General features: G+C 37.5%; 1 protein-coding gene across 10 annotated transcripts in view; it reads right to left on the bottom strand.

Moving 5' to 3' along the window:
* The window catches only part of SYNJ1 (synaptojanin 1), an 89,099-nt gene that overhangs the window by 34,180 nt on the left and 33,494 nt on the right, over positions 1-21,425 (bottom strand). For all 10 annotated transcript variants that reach the window (XM_073804451.1, XM_073804450.1, XM_073804449.1 and 7 more), the window contains 8 exons: positions 20,238-20,299; positions 19,002-19,098; positions 17,464-17,633; positions 15,022-15,103; positions 12,430-12,582; positions 9,230-9,395; positions 4,260-4,451; positions 2,267-2,351 (listed from right to left, as the gene is read on the bottom strand). In XM_073804451.1, the coding sequence (XP_073660552.1) occupies positions 2,267-2,351; positions 4,260-4,451; positions 9,230-9,395; positions 12,430-12,582; positions 15,022-15,103; positions 17,464-17,633; positions 19,002-19,098; positions 20,238-20,299 (1,007 nt within the window). The remainder of the gene's footprint in view (positions 1-2,266; positions 2,352-4,259; positions 4,452-9,229; positions 9,396-12,429; positions 12,583-15,021; positions 15,104-17,463; positions 17,634-19,001; positions 19,099-20,237; positions 20,300-21,425) is intronic.

Here is a 21,425-nt window from a genome sequence, read left to right on the forward strand (position 1 = left end):
CAAAATGAATGAAGTCGGAATTCTTTTCTACTTCCCTGTATAAATTGTTATTCACTTTAGCTAAGAAGAAAGTTGTCATTTTCAAGACTGATGACTATAATACCATACTATTTCAGTCCATAATTTTATTCTGAAAATCTTTTTTAAAAAGTCACAAAAGAGGACTTCCCTGGTGGCACAGTGGTTAAGAATCCGCCTGCCGGGCTTCCCTGGTGGCGCAGTGGTTGAGAATCCGCCTGCCGATGCAGGGGGCGCGGGTTTGTGCCCCGGTCGGGGAAGATCCCACATGCCGTGAGCCATGGCCGCTGAGCCTGCGCATCCGGAGCCTGTGCTCCGCAACGGGAGGGGCCACAACAGTGAGGGGCCCGCATAACGCAAAAAAAAAAAAAAAAAAAGAATCCGCCTGCCAATGCCGTGGAGCAACTAAGCCTGTGCACCACAACTACTGAGTCTGCGCTCTAGAGCCCGCGAGCCACAATTACTGAAGCCTGCACGCCTAGAGCCCGTGCTCCGCAACAAGAGAAGCCACCGCAATGAGAAGTCCGTGCACCGGAACAAATAGTAGCCCCCGCTCGCCGCAACTAGAGAAAAGCCCGCGCTCAGCAACAAAGACCCAACGCAGCCAAAAATAAATAAATAAATTAATTAAATTAAAAAAAGAAAAAGATTCTTTAAAAAAAGTCACAAAAGATGGGCAACTACTCAACTTTTAAAGCAAGCATCATTTCTTAAAATAAAACACTTAAGCTTTCAATTTCACTAAAATAATCTGTATTTGTAATAACACTTCAGAACATCAGTTCTCTGCTGTGGTCGGGGAACATCCCTGGGGATCCCTAAAACCCATGAGGTCAAAACTGTCTCCCTAATATCGCTAAGAGATTGCCTTTTTCACTGTATTGACATTTGCATGATGGTGCAAAAACAACAAGTAAAAGTGCTGATGTCTTAGCAGGAATCCAGGCACCAAACTGTATTAGTTAGTATTCCTTATAATCTTTACCCCCATGCGCTCACAGTTTAAAAAAATGCCATTTCACCTAAGAAAATCCTGATGAAGCAGTAAACATTATTAATTCTGTCAAAGCTCAATCCTTGAGTCCCATCTTTATAGTATTCTGTGTGATGAATGGACAATACACATCAAGCACTTCTGCTGCATACTGAATGCATACACCATGGTTGTTTCAGAGAAAAGCACCTGATACTTTGAGTTCAGAGCTGAAATGCCCCTTTTTTCATAGAATATAAGAAAGAACGAGTGACAGACTATGGTTATTCAGATTTAGATTATTTGGCAAACAGCTTTTCAGCCAAGTCTGTGTTTTCAAGGGGAAAAAAAATAGCATCTATTCCCAAAGATAAAATTTATGTTTTCAAGCAAAATGAGAATCTTGATAAACCTGTATCTGCTACTCTGATCTTGACAGCTTCCACATACTTGAAGAATTTGCTGATGAGATGAGTGATGAAATTAACCAATATAATGTTTAATATTGTATAATGAAATGTGTCAAAATTTGGAAGATCTACATAACTCAGTGAACTAATATGTTCCAAATGACCAACACATGATGTTTCAAAATCATGCAAGGGTAAAAGATAGACCAATGTTTTAATATAACTGAGCACAAAAAGGTCATCGCTATGGTTTCAGATTCCACACTGCAACTAACCTTTGGGAAACTATTTGTTAAGTGGTATCAGAGAAGAAATGGTCTGAAAAGGCTATTAAGATATTTCGGTTTCCAGCTACATATTTATGTGATTTTCTTCATATAATTCAACCAAAACAACATATTGCAACAGACTAATGCAGAAGTAGATGTGAGAATACAGCCATCTTAAGCCAGATTCTAAAGACATTTGCAAAACTATCAAATCAATGCCATCCTTCTCAGTAAATTTTTGTTTTGGAAAACAGCTACTTTTCAGGAAGAAAATGTGTTATTTATGTTAACATGTATGAGTTTATTATCATTGTTATTTTTAAATGAATTAAATGTTTTAAATTTTTCATTTTCAATTTCTAATGTGATACATATCAAGAGATAAAACTCACATAAATAAAAGTTCTTTAAGATTTTCAATATGTTTAAGAGTTTAGAAAGACCTGAAACCAAAAAGTTTGAGAACTGCTATTTTATAGTTTAAAAAGCATCTTCACATATATTCTCTCAATCTATCCTTGTAACAAGTACTTAGTTATCTGCTCCCCATGCCCGTCAACTAGAAAGTTTCCCTGTGTGTTACCTGGCTGGCTTACCTTGCACTCACAATGTTTCCAGCATTCAACTCTACCATTTCCTCAAAACCAATGGCAAATATATCAGTTGGTTTACTTCTTTTATCTACAATGAAGCATCCAGGAGAGACTTTTAAGAGATGGCCTTAGTTAAATGGCAACCCCCCTACCCCCCAACCCAACTAAGATCAACATCAGATCTCATGAAAGTCCACTTTTGCGTTTCAAGTTTAACCAAATTCAAATTAAAGGCGAAACCCCCTGAGGGGGACAAAATTACTTTCCATTTAGTTTCTATTTAGGTGACCTAAGTTTGCCTATCTAGGACTGTTATTCTTGAAGATCCTTAAGTCCTTTCAGAAATCATTTTGAAAGAATTCTTGCTAAAGTTTGTACCATGGACAGCAGAGAAACAAGCCACTGCTCAAAGGCTAAAGTGACTCAAAATGGAGAGGGAAAGAAATTTTTCAGAAAGGGTACAAATAATAAAGTGGTTGAGTAACAGTCTCAAATTAGAGGAAACAGTTGAGAGGGATTTTTTACACTTAAATTTGAAGATTCCTAAGTGGAAGCAATCTAGGAAAATGAGAAGAGTCAGGGGCTCAGACTAACCCCTCTGTTCTAGCCATTAGCTCTCTCATAGCTGACAAGACCAAAAGAGAACAGAGCTGCTTTAGATAAGCAACCCCAGGGTACTTTGGGTGGCCCAAGCATTCAGAAATGAGGATAAATAGCTAGAGAAAGAACTTATAAATACTATGAACAAATACTGAGAAAAAAAAATTTATTGACTGCTATTATGTGCAAGGCTTATATACAAATCTTCTCATTTACTACACAAACACCTTAGGAGACAAGATTATATTTGCCTTTTATTTACAGACAGGAAACTGAGGCTTTGGAGAACCTAAGCAACTTGCCCGAGTTCACAAATAAAATGCAGTGGCCCAACTCTGGAAGGAAACTGCCTGAGTTCAAACCCTGGCTGTGTCACTACTAGCTGAATGACCTTGGGCAGGTCACTTCTCTTACTGTGTCTCAGTTTCTCATCTGTGAAACTGGAATAATAATAGTGATGGTATATTAGGTCTGTTATAAGGATTAAATGAATAGATGTAAAGTAGTTAGAATTGTAGTATTAGCTGTTATTTTATTATTGTTATTATTACTACTACAACAACAGTTTCAAGTTAGGTTCAGTGTAAATGAAAAAGGGCATTTTAATAAAAGTTTAGGGAAATTCCCAGGGTTTAAGGTGTGACTGATTAAAGACAACTAAAAAAGGAAAATCTGCATCTCACAGTATTTCCTATGTACATCACCTTCATAAATAACACTTGGTAAATGTGTACCATTTGAAAAAGGAATTAAAGTTGACTTAAACGACGAAGGCCTCAAATCCTTGACTCTAATTAGAATCTGAATACAAGCATCCTCAGCTCAGCGTTTGGTTCTGGCTAGTAAGAGCTTGGTGGCAGAGCACCCAAACTGAATGACAAGTCTTTACAAGGGTGAGTCAGTACCGTTTGCTATAAAGGGCCAACAAACGTCAAAACAAGTTTTGTAAAACTGCTCATGATCACCCTATTTCTTATCTTAGCAAATAAAGGACTGTATTTGAAAAATAGAACATATTAAATTTGAAAAATTATCAATCATAAAATAAGCTTCCTTTGTATCAGTCTAAAGAATAAAAACAGAACTAGTTTTTCTTATACGTGTAGTTACCTTAAAGATATCAATTTATGTACGGATCCAATTTCCTGAGAATCAAATAACAAAGAAAAGGATTTTTTATTTTACCATGTTTTCTTATGAAGTAGTAGATAAAGGTCTAGGAATACAAAAGACCTAAGATTTGAACAGATTTACCTACAAGAATGTTGGTCTTCAAATGTATAAATCCCAGTTTCTTTTATAAGGTAATGTATACTGTGAAGTGCCACATTTCTTTTCTAGATTAATAAATCACAGTCAGGGTTAATTAATTAAATCCGTATTATAAAAAGCCAACCTTGAAACTCCTGGATGCCAGCTAACTTGGGTGCATCGAGAAGCCAGTCAGTGAGGGTCTGATTCTTAAAAGCTATGCTGCGAAACTGCTTCCCGCCATTCACATTCCAGGTGCCCACACATACTCGAATTTTCTTGGGCTTTGAATACTTGTAGAAATTCTCACACAGGCTCTTTAGAACTTTAGAAGATGCTAATCGAGAACAAAACACAACAGAATTTTGGCTGCATTTAACCATTTACAAAAATTGATTTTCATGACTGAGAAATGATGGCTGGAAAGTACAATTACCATCATCAGCACAAAGAAGCATCAGATACATGCATAAGCACAAAAAAGACAGCCTTGAACACAGAGCCCAGCACAATGCAATTAATCAACACAACTTTTAAAAAATCATACATTAAGTACAATAGCCCAAGTAAAAAAACTATTACAAAATTAATGCAGCAACAAAAAAACATGCAGAACAAACAGTTCTGTTTCACTGAAATGGTACACTATTTTATGAAATACAAAAGCACAGACGGCACATTTTTAGGAATATAGCAACTGACTTTCATACAGCTTTCATTCGGAGGCTAGTAAAAATATGTTACTTCTCCCCAAACAAAAACATTCAAGAACCATTACATTTAGGATTCTAGCTACTGACAGGTGGTTTAATGAATAATGGCCCCCTGACAAAAACACAAATTATGGACAATAATGAGAGGATGGAGATGAAGCCATGACTAAATGCCTCCCAGCTCAGAGGAGACACCAAGTCCTTACAAACGTTCTGCAAGGCCCCAAACAACCTGCCCCACCTTTCTGCCCTCACCTGCCACCCCATCCCTGTTCTCTCACTGCTCAGCCACTGGACCCTCACAAGAATGGAAGCTCCATGAGGGCAGAAATGGTCTAATATCCCTAGTGACTAGAAGAGCGCCTGGTACATAGTAAGTGCTCAGCAAGTAATGGTTAAATGAATAAATGTTCAATACATTTTGAATCCTCAATCCTTTCCCCACCTATTTTTTTGACTTCCACCTATCCTTCTTCTTCCTAAACCATGCTTCATTTAGGTTAAGTCAAATCCTTGGCACTTAAATTAACAGAGCCTTAACAGGACTTCAATCTAAAGACAGAGAATATGCCCTTAACGGGCGGTTAACTGGCAAGAGGAAAGGGAAATCACAATGGTGCTCACCTTTCACCACAGGATCTTATTTTATTACGATATTAATTATTATTGTTGGATACCAAGGTACATACAGCAAGCAGTCTTGTGAGAGAACGAGTGAAAGAGGCAAATAACTTTTTCGGATTAGAGTGAAAATAGTTTGACCTGTGAATCCCATGAAAGGACTGCTGATTTACATGACAAGCACGTCCCCACTGTTCCCAGGGGCAAACGTGCACATTTCTAGCCCTCTTGCTATTTGATTTGATTACTCATATAGAGGTGTCCAGTGGTAATGAAAGCAGATTATTTGTTCTGGCCTGTTGGTATGGTTAACGGAAAGCCTGCTGAACCTGGATAAAGAATAATTCTCTATTACTACAGATTATCAGTGGTCTTTCTAATTGAAGTCATTGCCATTGTTACTGCTAGAAAACAGCTTCTACAATCTTTTCTACATCAAAACACAAGTTCCATAATGATTTAACAGCTTAAAATATCCAGCAAGACAAATAATGAATTGTGTGAACAAAAACATGTTGCCACGTTGGGTGAGCTACTAAAGTCTGTTTACAAATGGAATAGAAAGTTTACAAAAAATTCCTAGTTTATTCTTAACTGGTTGGCACCTTAACGTGCAGAAAGACATGAGTCTATGTTCAAACAGATGTCCATCCCTAAATACCATACCATTTCAGAAAATGGATTCCATGACGTAACTCAAAAATATATCCAAGGGCTCTCTTCCTCCATCCTTCTCAAAAAAATTGCCAATAGTTTCTCAAAACACTCAGAACAATAACTAAGTGAAACAAATCTTAAGGGATACCAAATCTTAAGTGAAAGTCTTTTTCAGCTAAATTTCTGGCAAGAGTTTAGCTTTTGCTCATTTCACCACAGATTCAAGTTTAAAGACAAGATCATAAATGAAGATCTTGTCCAGAGAATGAAGGCGTGAGATTCCTAAGAACAGGAAAGGCAAGAAAAATAATGGCCTTTAGGTCTTACACACTTAACTCTTCTAAGTTTGTTAGCAATCTTAATGCTTTTTAAAAGATTTCAGATCATATTTTAGTACACTAAATGCCTTTTAAAATATTATGTGTGAGAAGCACCACTGAGTAGTCATAAATATCACAGTACTCGGGCATTCATCCGAAAGAGTCACACCTGGGTTTCTTCCAGTAGCCTATAAAGAGTAAGATATAACACTAATAATGTTTGTTCAATGAAATATGAAAGTAAAATGAAAACTAGATGACCTACATTTAATTGGAATTAAGCATTTGCTACAGGAATACAAAGAGCATTGCATATTTCCTTCTAAATGAAATACTTAGTTTTCTCAAACTCAAAATATTTTTCTCAGATTAAAACAAGGTTATCAATTTATCATGTTAGATTCGGAGGGCAAAATAAAGTTTCCATTTATTTGCGGCTTTATTTATATACAACATCAACTTTTTAAAAAAATAGAGAAAAAGTTGCTTTTATTTACAGATTGATTTTCTATACTGTACCTGACTGTAATGTCTGTTCAGAAACTATGGATGCATCAAGAAGAAAACAAAGAATCATTAGTAAAACAGCAAGTTACAGCTGAAGTCTAGAATGTTATGACAAAACATTCTCAGACAGCCTCATTTTTTTCTTTTGATTTAGTTTGAGGAGTTAATTTTTTTCTGATGGCTGTAGGACACCAAAGATAAAAATAAATGATGATGACTGATGCAAACCTTCTGCATCTAAGAAAAATCCTATGGGGACTCAGTGATGTCCAGAGTTTCACAATCAGAAGGGTCTAGGCCTGCTTTCCAGGCTACTCCCGTATGTAAGTCTGTGTGTGTGCACGTGCATATACTTGTGAGGGAGAATATGAACCTGAAAACCTAAGAGGCTGGAGGACTTTGAAATACTGAAGTTACTGCCCTTACACCTTGTAGCATTCTTTCTGGGACTCACCAGCTGATAAGTACTATCAGTTCAGTTATAACAAAACATATACATTCCAGCAAAATCACCATGCTAGGCAAAATGGTGCCAATTCCCACAGGCACAGGGCTTATGGCAAAAATGGGGTTCGGGCACAACAGTCAAACACGTCGGCAATGACGTGCCAAGAAAGATAGGAACCTAATATAAAAACAGTAGCAGAATTTTACGCATGTTAGATGGTTAAGGAATGTACGAATACGTCTAAAATACGGCACTTCATTTTGACAAAGACCTAAGGTTTGCTCATAGAAATGGGCAGCAGGAGGCCTGTGCTTGTAAGTAATTGTGAATCCTGGGAGAAGAGGTCTCTGCAATTGGACGGTAAGTTGTAACACCAGTTACGGATGGATCTGGTGAGCGGAGGGAGCGATGTCTCAGGTGCACGCACATGTGTATGTGTGTTGTGTATATTTCCACCCAACGCAGTTCTGCTGGGTGCAGCTTTCCGCATTTCCCCAGCATTACTACCAGTGAAATCACGCATAAACTACTGCAGAACTGGCATTATACTCAAAATGTTCCCTGATATAGCATCCATGTTGGAACAAAATTCCCATTCTCAGAATAAGCATTAGAGCAGAACTGACTGTACTTTTTTTAAGGGTATATTTTTCATATAGTAAAATGTGCAGGAAACCAAAAAAACTGATGATCAAGTCTGGGAATTACTCAGGTCCCTCACTTCTTCTCTTTCCTTCAATGGCTTACTTTCAGTTGTTGCTGATAAATGCCTCCATAACAAAGTAGGCACAGGTGGAAAGAGGTGATAAGATGCAAATCAGTCAGCGTCTACTGCTGGAAGCCAGGAAGAAAGCTTGATGTTAAAAGGAGTAGCTAAGATCAGATTCTGGTTTTCAGAGCTTTAGTAGACTTCAGTCCCCAGCCTACTCACAGACCCCTGAGGAGCTGACTGTAATTAACTACCTTCAGCACCATGCAGAATTCTGAAAGAATCCATGATAACGTATTTGACTAAGTAATGACCCAAGAGTACATAATTCGATGAAGAACAATTTCTCCTACTTGAACAGGGAAAATTGAAAGGTTTGGTTTGGGGGGGTAACAGAAGAAATGAAAATGTTCAGAGTGCTACAGTGTTAAAATAGAAAAAAATATGAAATTAAGGAAGTCTCTTAAGTTTTACAATGTATATTGAGTTTTCCCACGATACTGCTTAATATACGCTCACTGATATGAGCTCAAATTCTTTTGATTTTAATGAAAGACACAGTGAAAGATAAACAGCCATTCTGAAAGCCATATATTTATGTCAAATATTAAAATTGGGAATGATGGTGTCCAATAATAAGCATTTTAAAATTATTAATATGATTTAATGCTTATTCAAACAACAGCATTTAAAAGGTAGGACCAAGTTATAGAAACTTTTGGGGTGGTGATTAGCTAAATAACCAACAAAGGTATTGTTTTTTTCAATAAAGCAATGTTTTCTACATAATTATTAAATACTCTACTGAAAGTACTAGCTGAATATTTTATGAATTCCTGCCTTATATAAAGTTAGCAATACTTAAACCATTTCCCTCCTCAATCATAATCTATAAAAGAAAACATGCATGGGCCTCGGTTTTAGCTTAATAATTCCACTAATGATATAGACGTTTTAGGAGAGATAAACTTCCTTTGGAGAATGCAATTTTAGAAAATTACACCGACAGAAATTCCTTCCAAAACTATTTTAATCAACTCAATCTAAAAAGTATTCACGTAAGTAAGTTTACATTTACCTCTTGGACTTTTAGAAGGAATATAAACAATATAAAGTAAAATATAAAGTAAGGACGCATACCACGCAAACTTCCAGTAGTTAAAAGGGCTCGAGCTTTGTCAGCTAAATCACTATTTAAAGTATTTCCCAGTAGCAAAACATCAATGGCCTCTTGCTTGGAGCTGTCAAAGAAGTTATTCTGAATTGTTCTACTAACAGAACGAGCACCATCTTTTAACTTTCCAGCCTGTTGGGGAAAAAAGCATGGACTTTCATTCTAAATTGTTTTTATTCAATAGGTATTCTGAAACTTTAAATAAGTTTTATATGACTTTACTGTAATAAAAAGGACCTAATTATTCTATTTTGAATATCAAACCATCACATTAAAATGTCTCAAGATGTCACTGTTTCTTTTCCTCTTTTGGATAACAGCTCTGCACAGAGACAGAAGAAGCTCAGCGCCACAACTGCATCCACTAATGATATCTAGAGCCTTAAAAGTTTAAAATTGTTTACTATAAAGGAAATAAACTGAAATATACTTATTCAAGACAAGGAAATTACTTCTTACATAGTAACTTTTAGACCTGGGGATGGATGGGATAGGTGGGGAGAAGCAGGGGAGATAAAGGAGGATACACTGCACTTGCATGTTCTCAGGAAAACTTCAAAGTACTCTAATAGTAGAAAAATAAAATTGAAATTGCTCCCAATAACTTACATTAGTTAAAACTAAAATTGAATATGAGAACGAAGGTCTAGTCTGTAACATGTAAACTACAGTTTGTATATTTTAGGTCACTTTGCCTATGTAAATATAAGTAATAAAAATAAATATATGCCAATTCCTACAGTGAGAGAGCCGATTACAACTTCTAATGAACATATATTTTACTCAGGTGTGTTAGCTATCATAAAGATATTTTAATCTTACAGATTTTGATGATTGTTTTAAAAAAACAACAACAAACTCTTGCCTTTTAGAAAAAGAACTTTAGTTTGCAATATGTAATTTTTATTCCTTAAAGAAATAACAGGAATTTGAGGCTTAAAATGTTATTTCCTTCCATAAAACATATGCAAATGACATTATTTGAAAAGAGACTCACCATTCACATTATCAGGCAATTAATCAAAAGGAACCCAGAGAAAGGAAAAGAAAGAGCAGTTCAGATGTTAGATTTTAGTTCAATTCAGACTAGAATATTTAATACATAAAAGTTCATATCTATTTTGTTAGAGATAAAAGACCGCTGAAAATATATGTAACCTCTGTACATAGATAGTCAACTGCAGAAACAAAAAGGCAGAACATAAAAGAATATTTTAAGCAATAGTTGTAGAGAATCAGGTTTAAAAGCAAGAATTATGTTCTTTATTCAAAAGGAATACATGAAAGTTTAACAATCTCGGGTTTTCAAAAATAGGGACCATTTAAGGGGGCTTCCCTGGTGGCGCAGTAGTTGAGAGTCCGCCTGCCAATGCAGGGGACACGGGTTCATGTCCCGGACAGGGAAGATCCTATATGCCACGGAGCGGCTGGGCCCGTGAGCGATGGCCGCTGAGCCTGCGTGTCCAGAGCCTGTGCTCCGCAATGGGAGAGGCCACAACAGTGAGAGGCCCGCGTACCGCCAAAAAAAAAAAAAAAAGAAAAAAAGGACCATTTGAGATGTAAATATTTGTAAATGTCAGTACAAATTATTTCTGTGAGTTGAACAAAAGGAACTTTTGCAGGTAAGGCCAATGCCTCTGAACAGAGGCATGACACTTTATGAGACACAGAAGAGGAGGAAGATTTGGAAATTAAAAGAAGACTTTGTGATGATGAACTTCAGCTGCTATATTGAAGCGGCTAAATAAGAAACTATAAAAGTGGTAAATGTCCCTGTTTCTATTTCTGGGGATAGGGATTTAGAATATTAAATTCAATGGAGGCCAGGAGACATAAAAGGTCAATATTTAAGTATATAAAATAATGAAAAATACCTCAAGTATGCACCCAAAGTCCCTCAGTAAGGGCCAAACACTAAAGGAGAAAGTAGTCTGTAGATAAAAGTAATGACGAGGCACAGACTTATAATTATGTCCATATTTCACACTTCCTTTGCACATTTTGATAGCCTCCTTTTCAAGGTAAGAAAAGAAAAAGAATAAAAACCTAAGCCCTGGGCTTCCCTGGTGGTGCAGTGGTTGAGAGTCCGCCTGCTGACGCAGGGGACACGGGTTCATGCCCTGGTCTGGGAAGATCCCACATGCCGCGGAGCGGCTGGGCCCATGAGCCATGGCCGCTGAGCCTGCGCGTTCGGAGCCTGTGCTCTGCAACGGGAGAGGCCACAACAGTGAGAGGCCCACGTACCCCGCAAAAAAAAACAAAAGCAAAAACAAAAACAAAAAACAAACTTAAGCCCTAATAGCATTTGGTTCACAGTGGGTATGGCATAAATTGCCCATTGATTTATTGGTCCATCCAGCATTTATCACACATCTATCCAACAGAATGCACTGCGTCAAGTGCTGGGTAAACAAAGTCAAATAAGACAAGACTCTTTATTGGGAAGACTATGATTTGGGAGGGAGGGGAGGTTTTGTTTTGTTGTTCTACTTTTTTAATTAAAAAAAAATTTTTTTTTGGCCGTGCCACACAGCAAGCATGTGGAATCTTAGTTCCCCAACCAGAGATCAAACCCATGCCCCCTGCACTGGAAGTGTGGAATCTTAACCACTGAACCACCAGGGAAGTCTCTGATTTTTTTTTTTTAAAGAAAAACATATTTGGGGGAATTCCCTAGCAGTCCAGTGGTTAGGACTCTGTGCTTCTACTGCAGGGGGCCTGGGTTCGATCCCTAGACCAGGAAACCAAGATCCTGCATGTCGTGCTGTGCGGCCACATACACACACACACACACACACACAAAACCAAAGGTTTAAAAGAAACATATTTTTAATCAAAATAATATGAAAAGTAAAACAGATATTATGCAGGTGAAAAATCATTTTAAAAAATGTGAGGAACACATATCTAAGCCTAGTGGATTATCACTAAACAACTGAATATGTCATGTATACGTGTCCCTCAAACCTAGGGAAATAACTATCTGTTCAATCATTAGTATCCACTATAGAAGGAAGTGTTAAAGAGGACATAAAAGCATGATAAAGCAGAATTCTAAAACAGATACCTTATAAAAACCAAACTATTAATTTAAAAGAGTCCATTTAAAGCTTTATTAAAGAAGGAAAAAGGATCTTTTATAATGTTATGATAGATCTAGATCTACCTTAGCCTTTCCTTCAAGAGCTCCAGTTCCTGCATAAATCTTACTGATTGAATCACCATTCACAGACCACATTGACCGAAAAACTTCTTGGAAGCGAGTCACCAGCTGAGGCTTTTCAGCTAAGCCGAGAGCTTCCAATTGTTTAGTTAGCATCTAAAACAGCAAAAGAGAAACTTTTGTAAGTATATGAATACATTCACTATGATGTGACTTTTTAAGAACTACCAGAATCAAACCAAGAATTTACAGTTACAGGACTTTGTGGGTCTGGATTCTGAAAACACAAGTTTACTATTTTCCACCATGTCAATTTCTAAAGTAAATATCACATCAATGAAACCTACAAGTAACTCAGTATTCCCTTGCAGTAATAAGAACTTCTTTCTGGTTAAATGATATTAAGCTTATCAAAATGGCCCTATGGGGAATTCCCTGGCGGTCCAGTGGTTAGGACTCCCCTCTTTCACTGCCGAGGGCCCAGGTTCAATCCCTGGTTGGGGAACTAAGTTCCCACAAGCCGCGCAGCCAAAAAGTAGGAAAAAAAGGTCCCTATAAATCAGACTAGTTTATCTTGTTCACCTAAAAGAACAATACACAACAGCACGCATTGGAGCAGAGAAATATATCGATATTTACCTCGTTTATTTAAATATATGTAGAAATAACTAAGTTTCTTTAATTTCTGGATTTGGGTCTACACATTTGGGTAATTAAGGTCAGGAGATTGTGAGAAAAGTAGAGCTGCTCTTGAATTGTTATCAAAATTTTAAAAGTGAGTCATATCTCTGAATAAAGTCACGACAGCTTCTAATGTATAAAATTCGTATCAGTAAAGCATATAAGGGAGAACTAGGGGGGACACAGCATGCAAGGAATGCAAGGATCTTTGGGCTCCCACAGTTCCTTCATCACAGTAGAAGTGTTCAGAAAAGTTATTGGTCTTTACTATGAATGACTCTTAGCCTTGAAGTCTGGCAAAGGCAAAGCAACGTATAATCCTTATCCAGTCTCTTTCTCTTATTTGGAATCTAGTCGATGTCTTGCATTTTTACTTAACTCCCTCCCATTTGTGTTTCCTTTTATCTTGTCTATAAGTGGACATTATCCATAATTATAGAGGGATCAAACATTAAAATAATATTAAAAACCCTATACTGGGTTTATCTGATTGCCTAGAGACCTACACCAGGGCTACTCTTTGCTGGCATGGAGTATTAACAAAATCAGCCTCCGGCATCTCCTTTATCATTTATACCTCCTTCTTCAAGGAACTGGGCAAAAGTGGCCTTCACTACAAGTAGTTTGGTTTTGCCTACACTAGCAGTATATTTTGTAACCAGTCAACCAACTGCTATACTAGGGAGTATTCTCACACCTAACAACAGACAGTGGGTAGTCAGCTAAGTCAGATTCTAACACTTGTTCTACTTTTAATGAAGATGTTCAAGTACTTCACTAAGCTTACTCTCAGAATCTAACTAAATGTTTTTAGCCACTTCAGAACAGAACTCAAAACAAACCTGAGCCGTGTGATAAACTCCATCCCTAGGACCAAATTCCTGCTTTTACTTTTATTTCTGTTGTATTTTCTAAGTAAACCTCAAGGACAGATTTCAAAAAAGGCAAAGCAGTAAAATTTACTTAGTTACATGAAAACTACATTTTTGTAGTAGACAATTCTATACATTGTACTTGCATTTCGAGAAAGAAAGACCCTCAGTTGCAGAGTAACTAATTAACCAATATTCTGGCCAAATTTAAGATCCTCTGTTAGAGGAAATAAGAACCTGTTACTTCCTATTCCTGTTTTTCATAGTATTTGAGAACTATGCTAAGTTCCTATGGAACTAAATGAAGACCCACAATAGCCTTATGAACCTAACTGCTGCGTAATAGGCAAGACTTAGAAATCTCAGCATTGCTACACAGTTTGTCAAATAGTTGAGATTATGCCTAAATTAGACTGAATTTGATATATAAATAGTAAAGGAAAAAACTTTTAAACAGAGACTTCGTTACAGAAGTTGGCTCTCATTCGCTCTCCTTCTAACAATGACATTTTCATCTGGTCCTGTTTTTTGTAGCTACTGATTTGAAAATGCCATGTAAATGGCACTGGATCAGACTCTGTCGAAAATATAATCCTATAGGGTTGTACATGTGAAAACAGATCCTCCCCCATTCCAAAAAGACTTTTAAAAGACAACACAGAGAATGAAGGCCAAATATATACACGTTTGTTTGTTTTTTCTTCACACACACTATACACGTATTTCTTTTCTTTATCCAAAAGACAGGCAGAAAGAGGCAATTACTGGAATAGTATAAATAGCAGGGGTTTTTTTTAAGGGAAAGTTAAGGAACAATAGAGGGAAACAGATGCTATCTAAAGAAAGTATTTAGAACAGATAAAGGAAACATTTAAACGAAAAGGGATGTTGCCCCCTCCCCCAAAGAAAAAGACTAGAAGTAAAGAATGCCTTTAGCATAACTTCATTTTGTGAAAAGTCATTAATGAGAAACATAAATATTACAAAAGCACTGAAGAAGGCATTTGATACAAGTTGCACAGACATATTTTATTCTTTTTACCTCTAAGCCAAGGAATGCCTGCACACTATTTGTTCTATCAAGACAATCCAAGCAGTTTGTTCGAACTGTACCACTCTGGCATCTGTAACAAATTCAGTGAAATTAAACAGACAGTTTAAAACAAAAATAACAAACCTAAAACAAACTGAGAAAAATTAAGCTGATTAAAGTGTAGCATCTACTTTCTCCCCCCCCCAACTTTCTGGTCTAACAGTTCTCAAACACACAAAAAAGGTGAAAGAGTTTTACAGTGAACACCCATATACCCACCATCCAGATTCTACAACTGTTAACATTCTGCCACACATTTTTTTTTTAGATTTGCAAGATAGATTTTATTATCTCCATTCAATTTGTTGAAAACACAAAAGACTTTAGAAAGTCACAAGGAATTACATTGAATTGTTTTCTTGTTACCTGACTTTTGGGAACATAGAGAAAGGGAAAAGTTGAGTACTCTATTCAGATGCCCCTAATTATTTGTAAAATCATTATCTTCAAGAGCTGTAGCATCAGCTTACATTTATTGAGTATTTTAGGCTTTCAAGTCCCTTCATACACATCATTGAACACCCTCAATAACCTATGAGGGGGAAAATGTCTATTATAGACTGTATCTTCTTCACTAATCCATGAGCTCCTTTAAGGCAGGAAACGCATCTTGTCTTTCTTGGACCTCTCCCTCCTAGCACAGCCTCTAGCTCCTAGCAGGCATTCATTAACTATTAACGGAATCTGGGTCATTTGTAGCATAAGAAATAGACTCCTAATAGCTAAGTGACTTATCCAGGCTCACAAAATCAGAAGGGGAACAAACTAGAATTTGAACTCAAGTCACCTAATTGTAAGTCCTCTATACTCACCCCCTCCATGGCACTGTTCAGGGGGGATTTGTGACCACATCCTAATTGAAATGTGCCATATATTCTTTATTACATATCTCTCTACTCAACCACATCCACTTATTTTTTTTGTTTCCAAATAAATGATTTATGTAGATTATAATTAAACCATGGGTAATTATTAGTCAAATCCATTTTACCTGCCTTCACTAATCAAGGTCATTTTAAGACTTGCACATCCTCCAAGCAGCAGGCAGGCTAAGCAATAAGATGTTTGTCCAAGTTATTTTCCAGGGACTTGGAGTCAGCTGTGTATAGCTGGAGATGAGCTGGTTAAGACTGGATAGGACCAAGCTGAACTGGTTAACACTGGTTAGGACCACCAACCCTCCAACTGGGCATGTGTGAATGTTGAGTCAGTGACCTTTTGATGTCAGAGGGCCAAAAACTCCACGCTCAGACCATGCTAAGCACCTCCATTTTTGAATGTGCAGAGGCCTTCATAGAACGATGGCGATTACCACGTATTTTTAATTAGGCCAGTAGTCAGGAGCCAGACACACACTCAGATTTATAACCCCATAGTTCTGTATCAGAGCAGACAATAACCAATGTCTTCTTTTTTTTTTTTTGCATTTAATAATCCTTACTGGGGTCTTCCCTAGTGGCGCAGTGGCTAAGAATTCACCTGCCAATGCAGGGGACACGGGTTCAAGCCCTGGTCCAGGAGGCTCCCACATGCCACGGAGCAACTAAGCCTGTGCGCCACAACTACTGAGCCTGAGCTCTAGAGCCCGTGAGCCACAACTACTGAGCCTGCTTGCATAACCACTGAAGCTCGTGTACCTAGAGCCCGTGCTCTGCAACAAGAGAAACCACCGCAGTGAGAAGCCCGCGCACCACAACGAACAGTAGCCTCCGCTCACCGCAACTAGAGACAGCCCGCATGCAGCAACAAAGACCCAACACAGCCAAATAATAATAATAATCCTTACTGAAGCCAAGAAATATTATTAATTTTTTTTTTTTTTTTTTTTTTTTTGCAGTACGTGGGCCTCTCACTGCTGTGGCCTCTCCCACTGCGAAGCACAGGCTCCGGAAGCACAGGCTCAGCGGCCATGGCTCACGGGCCCAGCCGCTCCGCGGCATGTGGGATCCTCCCGGACCGGGGCACGAATCTGCATCCCCTGCATCGGCAGGCGGACTCCCAACCACTGCGCCACCAGGGAAGCCCCTAAGACATTAATTTTAAGAGAGAAATGTAATAGCCTCAGAGATAGCAGCATGAGATCTGGAGCCAGATAAATCAAGCTCTACCGTTTCCTAGTTATATGACCTGGGGCAGATGATAGCTTTGTGCCTCCGCTTCCTCAAATGTGAATGGAGATAATAAAAGAACTGATCTCTACGATTGTTATTATACTTGTAAAGACTAAGTGTACTGCTTGACCCATGGTATGTACCCAGTAATGTAAGCTATTACTAGAAAGAAAGGAAAACAAGCTTAAAATCAAGTATAATAAAGGAAGGTATTTTATTTAATTAAATAAAATTATAGCAAAGTCCCAATTTAAAGAAAAGAGAAACAGAGCAGTCAAACCTTTGAACTTCACTTCCATTGAAATAAAAAAATCCATAATCCAGAAACTTCTGGACTTGAGGTTTAAGAACACTATGTAATTTTTCTGCCTTTCCTCCTTTAACCATTTGATGATAGTCAAAATTCACCATCTGGATGTCAGTTGCATGTTCAGAAGCTTTCAAATGACTCTGAAAATAAAAGGTAAATATTCATTTAAATGTTAACTAAATATGATCTTATCAATATACTGTTATAAATGGAACTTTACATTTTAAATGAAAATCTCAGCAGGTCCTTGAAATCTTACTAATCTCACAAAGCTTTCATCGCCACTGGCAGTAAAATGGAAAATTACTTGCTGATATCTTATGGCATCTTTTTCCTAAAACCTCATATACTATCCCGGAAAGATTGGGTATGGCATGATTAATATCAGGGAACTTAAATAACATTCCCATCTGGTTTAGAAAATGAAAAATGATTTCCAGCCACCAGCATTTCATTTTTTACCATAAAAATATAATGACACTATATCTATTACAGAATCTCAAAATAAAATAGCTTATTTTTTAAGACAAAGCCCATTGAAAAATTCATTTTTCTATACCTTCAATATATACAAACGTTTCAAAAGTTTACCATAAAAAGTTTACCACATTCTCTGAAGTATAAGTTGTTTATTAACAATATTAAAACAAACTAGCCAAATAATTAATTTTGGACTTCATTAGCTTAAACTTTAGAAAATGTTTTCTAACCATTTTGTTTAAGTTTATAATCTTATGTAACACTATAATTTATATCAATTCAGACTCAATAAACATTTATGAAAAATATTTTTCCTTAGAAGTCAGACATTTCTTTAGGTTCTTATTTAATGAAAATTCTCAAATTTTCTCTCATCAGTACAAGAAGTCTTGTGTGTATACAAATGCATTATTCAACATTTCATAGGTTTAAAACAGTGACTATGGTTTCTAGGAAATAGGCAAGACGATGAACAGATGAAGGAGGAAACTGCCTGGTATCTTTTTTTTTTTTTTTTTTTTTTTGCAGTATGCAGGCCTCTCACTGTTGTGGCCTCTCCCGTTGCGGAGCACAGGCTCCAGACGCACAGGCTCAGCGGCCATGGCTCACGGGCACAGCCGCTCCGCGGCATGTGGGATCTTCCCGGACCAGGGCACGAACCCGTGTCCCCTGCATCGGCAGGTGGACTCTCAACCACTGCGCCACCAGGGAAGCCCTGCCTGGTATCTTTATGCCAGTGACAGACGAGCATTTTTTAGGGGGAGGGTATCCTTCTGCTTCTCTACAACATAAATAAGCAGATTAGAAAACAGGGTCAATTGCCTTGAAAGCTTTCCATAATCCCAATTTCAGCAAGATTATCCTAAACTGTTACCTAATTGCCCCAAAGAATGAATGGTTCCAACAAGTACCCAATCTTTTTCTAGGAAGTAATTTACTTCCTGGAAGAATCTGATTATTGTATTATTTAAAAATACCATTCTAGGTGTCCATGGGCCAGAACAGAAGAAAAAAATGATCACACTTACCTGGAAAGCCTTACTTAGCATATGTTCCCCTTCCTTAGATCCGAGCAAATTTACTATTATTTGTTTACCATATAAATTCTTAAGTGTTCTAAAATGCCTATTAAAGAAAGAAAGGAAATAAACGTATGTCAAATGACAAGCCAAAAACTTTTTCAATAAACAGGAACCCATTATTAAACAGGACCCACGTGGCAGTATTTTATTCTTTCTTTTTTTTTGGCTGTGCCTTGTGGCATGTGGGATCTTAGTTCCCCTACCAGGGATCGAATCCAAGCCCCCTGCAGTGGAAGTGCGGAGTCCTAACCACTGGACCACCAGGGAAGCCCCTCAACTCATACAATTGGCAAAACTGGATACAAATCCATTCCACACAGTCTCAAAACTCTGAATTTATAAAAACTCAATGCAATTTCCTCTCTGACAAACTCCCACCTATGCTCGAGCTGTTGGAATCATCTAGATCCCTCTCCACCCTGAGGCTGAAGCTAGACAGCCACGGAAAACACGAGCCACCCAGCTTTGGTGGGAAGGCAGCAAGGGCAGAGGGCGTAGGGCTGCACCTCACACATGAGGACATCACACGCTCCGTGAGTACTCAGAGACCTCCTTAACAGCTCTAGCCTTAAGGAAAAGAGACCCCAAATAGAAGCCTTTATTTTCTCTAGCTTCTAACCATTCCAGAAGCTAGAGAGCAATGCTGTCCAAAGGAAATGTAATATGAGCCACAGACAAAATTTAAAATTTTCTAGAAGGCATATTAAAAAAGTAAACATCAAAGGAGGAAATTAATTTACATATATTTTATTTAACCCAATACAGCTAAAATATCATTTCTACATATAATTGATATATAAAACAAATATCAATAAAGTATTTTGCATTTTTTTTGCACTAAGTCTCAAATCCAGTATATATTATATACCTACAGCACATCTCAATCCGGCCTAGTCGATTTCAAATGCTCAAGAGTTACAGGCGGCTAGTAACTACCGTACTGGACAGCGCACCGGTGAGAGGTAGTTTTAAGGCCCAGACGACAAGACCCACACACCTAGTGCTACCACCCCTAGAATTCATAACAGTAAGTGTCACTGTCCTCCAGTTAAATTAGGAGTCAAGAAGAAATTTTCCTTAGAGCCAAAAAAGCTGAAATGAATCAGTAAATACAATTAGAACTAGTCTCACTGCTTAGCAATATCAAAACCTACAGCACTATGTAAAAATAATCAGTCTTACCTGTCAAAAGCAGGTGCATTGGCTTCAAACCCCCTTGACATACGAACACGATGAGATCCCACCTAAGATAAGAAAAATATGTGTAACCATACCAAAAGCCAACACGTAGACAAAAGAAATATTGTTTACAGTATGTAACAATGCATTTGCTAAACACCCAGTAGCGAGCTGAGTGATTGCCATTCATGATATTCTTTAAAAAACAAGTTCTAGGAGGTTCTCATCCCTTTTATTTTTTAAAACACAACCTCACAAAAAAAGAACTAGAAGTTAGACCATTATGAAACACTTGTAAACTAACAAGGATTTTTATTTATGCAAGATATTTTTAAGAGTGCTTTCACATACATTACCTTGTTTTAAGCTCAAATTACGTGCCCTTCATATGTCAACCGATATTGCCATTTGGGCAATAAAAAACCAAATACAGCCAAGTGAATAAACTTGTCCTCTCAGGGCAACAGCATTCATTTCAAAAAAGATTCGCATGACAATTCAGGCCTCCTGACAAAAATTCCTACTCTTCCGGGCAGCCGACAAGTGCAATGTCTACATATTCTTTTTTTCTCTGTTATGCTGAATACTCTGTTCACTCCTCCCTCACCCAAAGATCCTACAAATTAAAAACATTGTTCCTGGAAAAACAGACTTTCCAAGTCAATCTCTCAGGCACACAACTACAGTTACAGCACATTTTGCAGAATCAGAAAATCTGGGTTAAGAGAATTAAACAAGATGGAAAATAACTAGCGATTGTGTTTTGTTACAGTTTTTCTTTTCTCCTATAGGAAAGCAACAGAGAGATGAGGCAGAATTGAGAAAGGTATAACAGATGCCAAGAAGATGTACAGCAGTGAGACCAGATTCCTTCCCTGAATTTCACTTTTAAACATTTCCCTGAGACTTTGGGATCAAAGTTCCCCAGAATTCGTTCTTGCTAATCTGTGAACAAAGTGACTTTAAAGGCAGCGTGGGAGGAGGGCTGCCAAATCAGTCATGCAGTTGGACAAATAAAACTAGAAAATAAGCACTAATATGCCCATCCAATTCAGTTCAAAACTGAATTAACAGTATTATCATCCACTCAGCATTACCCCTCCTGATCTGATGAGACAACTGAATGACTGTCCTGAGAAATCAGTGGATTCTCTCTTTAGTGCTTTTTATTCTTAGTAAGAAATTGATTAG

The sequence above is a fragment of the Tursiops truncatus genome, chromosome 4 (assembly GCF_011762595.2).
Source record: "Tursiops truncatus isolate mTurTru1 chromosome 4, mTurTru1.mat.Y, whole genome shotgun sequence".
In the NCBI taxonomy this organism is placed as follows: domain Eukaryota; kingdom Metazoa; phylum Chordata; class Mammalia; order Artiodactyla; family Delphinidae; genus Tursiops; species Tursiops truncatus.